General features: G+C 39.2%; 1 protein-coding gene across 1 annotated transcript; it reads left to right on the top strand.

The window, feature by feature from the left end:
• The first annotated feature begins 1454 nt into the window (after positions 1 to 1454).
• On the top strand, positions 1455 to 5965 carry gpn2 (GPN-loop GTPase 2). The gene is made up of 5 exons (XM_037677051.1): positions 1455 to 2065; positions 2158 to 2314; positions 3164 to 3324; positions 5353 to 5483; positions 5670 to 5965. The coding sequence occupies exons 1-5, from the start codon at positions 1646 to 1648 to the stop codon at positions 5740 to 5742; spliced, it is 942 nt and encodes a 313-aa protein (XP_037532979.1). The 5' UTR covers positions 1455 to 1645; the 3' UTR covers positions 5743 to 5965.
• Positions 5966 to 6231: the final 266 nt, after the last annotated feature.

Genomic DNA, 6231 nt, shown 5'->3' with positions numbered 1-6231 from the left:
GTGTGTGTATATACAAGGATTTTTATTGTCATTCACATCACATGTTACATGAGGTGGAATGAAACTATGTACACAGGGTCCCATTTACATCCAACAAAAATACAAATTGTAAATAAAAACAGTAAGATCTGAGCCATGAAGTAAGAATGTACTACATTCATTAAACTAAGAATACACTAAGCACGAATGGTACAAAAACAATGCACCAAAACAGCAGCATGAAAATGAGTCTGTGAGCAGATGAGGATTAATGAACACAGCAACATGAAGTTTATATATATAGTATATACACATTCCTTCATGAAAGCAAACTTTCATGAAGGAATGTGGCAATTGTTATTACGCTGGATGCCCTTCCTGATCCTGACACTACCACAGATCACCGAGCTACCACAGCCCTCTGTATGGAGCACAGAGCTGCCCTCTAGTGCATCTGGGGGATGGTGGGAGTTAAGGCCCTTGCTCAAGGGCCCAGGTTGGAGGCAGGTGTGGGTGCTTCACCTTTCCCAATACAGTATAATTGGTATATATAAACAATATATATATACATATATGCTGCAGAAAGAAAAGCTTTGCAGAGAGTGGTGAAGGCTGCGCAGAAGACTGTTGGAGTCAGTCTCCTCACCATCACAGACATCTACACCTCTAGATGCAGGAAGAGGGCCACCTGCATCATGAAAGACCCCACTCACTCAGCACACACACTTTTTGACCCGCTCCTCTCAGGAAGGAGGTTGAGGAGCATTAAGTGTAGAACCACTAGACTGAGGAACAGCTTCTACCCGGAGGCTGTTAGACTCATGAATCTCTAACCAGAATAATCACTGTGAAAAAAATCACATCATGTTGCTGCTGATCTGTTTCATGTTGCTGCTGATCTATTTCAGTGTTGATGTGTTCATGTGTGCTCATCTGCTCACACAGACTCATGTTTGTGCTGATGTTCGACGTAATGTTTATATGCAATTAGTGCTTAGTGTATATTTAGTTAATGTTTTTCTTAGTTCATATCTTAGATGTTATTACTGTTTATCTTTTACATTTTATTGTTGGACGTAACTGGGACCCTGTGGACATAATTTCGCTCCACCACATGTACCACATGAGGTGCGAATGACAATAACGAATATCTGACTCTGATATATATAACGTATATATATATATATAGATATATATATATATATATATATATATATATATATATATATATATATAATCAACATTGACAGTTTGTATTGCGCCTTAATTAGTGTGAAGACGGGCTTTTATTTTGAAAGGTACGTTTCATAACCCGGATGTATTTATTGTTAGCTTTAGCTGAAGTATTCACCGTTATCACACGAGTATAACTTCTGGACGACGTGTGGTATTTATGTATCACCATTGTTAATATTATTTTTAGGCAAATCCCTACAGCTACAACAAAAAATATACTTTTTGTTCGCTTAAATTTACATTTTGATACAATCAGTTCCACATGTCCAGTGTTGTAGTAACTTCGTTTTACTTCCTCTGCGTTTTGTTGTCCACGTCCGGATGCTAACCATAACATTAGCCTCATTTTTGCTAATAATCCAAAGTGTGTGTGTTTATGCCCGGTCTGGATGCTGACAGTCCTCACATGTGGACTGTAGCTTTTTAAAACATGTCTGCACACACCGGAGCAGTAAAACCTCTGCGCTTCGGTCAGGTGGTCATCGGACCTCCGGGCTCAGGTAAAACCACCTACTGCCGAGGAATGCAACAGTTCTTGACTAAAATGGGACGCAAAGTGGTCGTGGTGAATATGGACCCAGCCAACGAAGGAACACCTTATCAATGTGACGTGGATATTTCCGAGCTGGTGACCCTGGATGATGTCATGGAGAACCTGAAGCTCGGACCCAACGGTGGTCTTCTGTACTGTATGGAGTATGTGGAGGCAAATCTGGACTGGCTGGAGAGCAAGCTGACGTCACACGGTGACTGTTACTTCCTGTTTGACTGTCCTGGACAGGTGGAGCTTTACACCCACCAGACTTCAGTAAAGAACATATTCTCGCAGCTGACCAAGTGGAATTTCAGGGTAGGAATATGCAGCATCATGGTTCAACAGATGCAAACGTCATAGAAGCATTCAAAGGGTGATAACTTATATTTTCCACTTTCTTTTCCTAGCTGACGGCAGTCCACCTTGTAGACTCTCATTACTGCGCTGATCCAGCCAAGTTCATCTCAGTGCTGTGCACTACTCTGTCCACCATGTTGCATGTGGAGCTCCCCCACGTCAACATCCTTTCCAAGATGGATCTCATCGAGCAGTATGGAAAACTAGGTGATTAAAGAGTCCTGTAGCTTCCACTAAGACACGATACTAGGCCATAACAGATTTTGCTGTTCGATTGTCTCAGAAATTATTGCGATAAACTATAATATTGTTTGAAATTTAATTTAAGAAGAAATGTTGGTTAATTTGTTTTACATGTATCTTTTTGCAACCACCAGATGACAGTATAAGACTGAACCAAAGGATAGATAGTGAGGGAGTGAGCAGTGTGTCTCTTTAAGAAAATTGGGAGGGAGGCCCCTTGATGCTCGGTGTGTTTTGAGCTCTTTAGCATAGCATTTTTCACACAAAGCTTTTAATTAAAAATCAGTAAACAAGTTCTCAACTTTTTTTTGCAGGAAAAAAAACCTTTTTAGACGACGGCACGGGTTTCAACCATGAATTTTTGAGCTTTGACAAGACGGAGGTTTTTTTTTTTTTTCCCCCCTAGGTCGGCCTGTTAGCTTAGCTCATAGCTTAGCTTCTCAACCTAGCTGCTTTTAACAATCCAAAAACATGATTTTGGACAGTTTAAAATGGATTTTACAGAGAAAGGGAGGGGTCAGTGAAGAGCACCCGAGTTGAGTCTTTTGTCATCCAGTGTCTTCAGTAGAAAGAGAGAGACATGAAGAAACGATAAAGTTGATAAATGAAAGTGAGTCGATCATTTTCATTTATCATGCGATTAATTGATTTATTGTTTATCGCGACAGACCTGCACAATAATCAAACACACAAGAAGTGCTGCAGAAAAGGAGCATTTTGTTGAAGCATGAATTTTCAAACTTGTGCATTTAATGCTTCCACTGAAATGTTTTTTTTTATTATTTTTTTATATATATATATACTCTTTTACAGCTTTCAACCTGGATTTTTACACCGAAGTGTTGGACTTGACCTATCTTCTCGACCACTTGGCTGCAGATCCCTTCTTCAAAAAATTCCACCGTCTGAATGAAAAGTTGGCAGAAGTTGTTCAAGATTACAGCCTTGTCTCGTTTGTGCCTCTTAACGTGGAGGTACTGACACACTTGTTGAAGCTTCGCCTCCTGTATGTTCCAACATTTGAACTTTGACACATTAGAGTATTTGATCAAACACGTACTAGTCAATAGAAATGTACCAGAGTTACAGTAATATGAATCATCAGGGAAAATCAGTCCAATCTGTTTCTGCAGTTACACAAAGTTTGCATTCGACTTTAACCTAATGGTTCTTTTTTTATTTTTTACATTTTGTTTGCAGTCGTTGCACTTATGTTGCTCCATGCTACAATGATATTTGTTGATCAGGTTATTGCAGCTGTTGTGGCCTGTGAAAGGTTTACACTTTAAACAGTAATTCTTAATAAGTTGGTATTTTTTTTTTGTGTCAGTTTGCTGCTGCCTGATGTGCATATTCACACACGATGCTGGTCTACATTAGTATACATCAGGAAAAACGGGTTGATTTAATTCTGATGATTCTTTAAGCATAAAAAAAATGTTTCTTCACGATTAGAGATGAATACTCTAACATTAACATGTTAACGTTGCTGTTTATCAGCCTGCCCTGAAAGATTAAAGTGTTAAATGTATGTGGCGTCTCTAGTTGATAGAAACTTGCTCTTCTATCAACTTTAATGCGACTTGAAGAACAAAACGACCAGCTCCGCACCGTGATGCATGCTATTACTGTAACTGACATTACAAGTTACCATGGCGACGTAGTTTGCTAACAAAAACGCTGTTTTTCTTATTGAAACAAACTATAAATCAGCCATTTTTAGAAATATTAAGTTGACATTTGGTATGATGGTCGCTGAGAGTAATGCCCCATAAATACTGAATAAAAAAAAAAAATCGATAGCTGCTAAAGCTAAATTTAAATGGCGTTAGCTCATCTATTTTTACACATAAACAGCTTAAATTTGATGTGGTGATAGCTGAGAGCGTTCTCCGTCACATACTGAATCCAAATCAAAAATCCAAGATGGCCACCAAAGCTTAAAAGAAAAAAAGTCATTGATTTTTATTTATTTATTTATTTTTGCCGTATTGAGCTGAAATGTGGTATAATGGTAGCTGAGAGCGAACCCCAGCACATAGTACTGTCATATGAAAATGTTAAAATATGATGTAGCAGTCCCTGTCAGAGTTTCCTCAGGAACTTTCTAATTAGTATATTTGTTATTTGTTTGTTTGTTTTGTTTTTTCACAGAATGATTTTTTGAGTGTGATATGTAAATGAAATGAAATGCCCATGGTGAATTTAACTTAAGTAGTTAATGTTCTGATGCTCAATAATCCAGATAGATGAATCTAACAAGGTTGAGTCAGGTCTGCTGGACGGATTCTTCTTGTTGAAACAACAAAATTTTGATCATCAAAGAAGAATCCATCCAGAGGACCTGACTCAAGCTTGCTAGAATTAAATAGTTCATCTTTTCAGTTCTTCCAAGATGTTTTAAGTCACTCACCTCATCTTTCACCGTTCACGCTGGTTAATCAGAAATCGCTTTTAGTAACAGAAGCTGAAGACTGAAGCAGTTGTCCCGCAGACGGATCAGACTCTTCAAATTCAAAACGGTTTCTTCCTGTTTTGCTCAGAGACCCATGTGCCAACACCGCACACAGGAGCTGGACATTTACTCTGTAAGACAAAGCAATTCTTCTTGTTTTTGTCCACTTTTAGAGATGACGTTACCTTGGTAACCCCAGATGTTGGACATCAGTTTGCAAAGCGAAAACACACGTTCGACACTGATGTGCGCATCTTATCTCACAAACCTTGGTTAACAAAGCAGCAAGGCTGACGAGGCCGTGTCATCGCGGAGGCCTCAGAGTTTCTCTGAAGACAATCTGTTGATGTGGAAAACTTCTAATTGAAACCATAATTTTAAAAATATCGCTGATACTGCTTCATAAACAAAAAATACAAATGTCCTCCAACAGCATGTTGGTCAAGGATTAAGAGAGAGAGGGATTTTTTATTTTGTTTTGTCTGGTAGTTTCTGTGCGTCTAAAGGAAAATCCCCAGGTCACATGTTTCTTCTTTTCTCCCCCCAGGACAAAGAAAGCATGATTCAGGTCTTGCGAGCGGTGGACAAAGCTAACGGCTACTGCTTCGGAGACCTGGAGGAGAGAAACCTGCAGGCGATGATGTCAGCCGCAGTGGGGGCAGACTTCCAGTTCAACTCGTATCCTTCACTGAGCTGCAGTGACTCATCAGTCCAAAACTTAACAATACACTGATTGTTGCACAGCGTTTAATGTGTCGTGATTGGCATAATTACTGATTATGTTATAAATAACTCGTTTATTACTGTATAATTAGAACATTTATAGGCCTCCTTTGTGTTTTCCTTCACTTTTTACCCTCACAGTACTCTCGGGGTACAAGAGAGATATGTTGAAACTCGTGCGAAGACTTTGGAGGAGGAAATGATGGATCTGTAAGATGAAAGTTGGTGTACCATTCAGACTCGGCAACCTCTGTCCCAGTTGTCCAAAATGTATGGTTGTCGCTACAAAAAGCTAGAAAGACGAGTGGAATGTGGATACCCTCAGACTGCTTCGGACAAACCACGATGAGGAAGACTGTCACCTCATAACAGTGCGCATGATATTTTTTGTACTGCAAGAATAGTAAATATTAACACCAGTGTATTTGTTCAAATAAATCAAAAGATTGTCCATTTGTGTCACGTTTGAATGGATTGATTATCAGTTAGTGTTTTGAACAAAACCAAATATTCAAAAGTTGCTCATTATCTTTAGGAATGAACTGACAAACCTTTATTACTGTGCATCATTGAGGTTTCTGTCACAGGGTTTCGTTTGCAACCTCTCCCATGTCTTTGGAAGAGAAATAAAACAACGTCTTTCTTTCGGCTGCTCCCTTCTTCAGGGGTCACCACAGCGAGCGAACTCGCATAAAAGGTTTGG

This window comes from Nematolebias whitei, chromosome 5 (genome assembly GCF_014905685.2).
Source record: "Nematolebias whitei isolate Nwh7 chromosome 5, NemWhi1, whole genome shotgun sequence".
In the NCBI taxonomy this organism is placed as follows: domain Eukaryota; kingdom Metazoa; phylum Chordata; class Actinopteri; order Cyprinodontiformes; family Rivulidae; genus Nematolebias; species Nematolebias whitei.
Note: the sequence above shows the minus strand (reverse complement) of the source record. Positions and strands in the feature narration are given on the sequence as shown.

What these genes read in the sequence shown, in the direction of transcription:
- gpn2 (XM_037677051.1), top strand. Translation starts at nt 1,646, where the DNA reads ATGTCTGCACACACCGGAGCAGTAAAACCTCTGCGCTTCGGTCAGGTG. An exon ending in TTGTGCCTCTTAACGTGGAG is followed by an intron (nt 3,325 to 5,352) that starts GTACTGACACAC and finishes TTCTCCCCCCAG; the next exon opens with GACAAAGAAAGCATGATTCA. An exon ending in GCAGACTTCCAGTTCAACTC is followed by an intron (nt 5,484 to 5,669) that starts GTATCCTTCACT and finishes TTACCCTCACAG; the next exon opens with TACTCTCGGGGTACAAGAGA.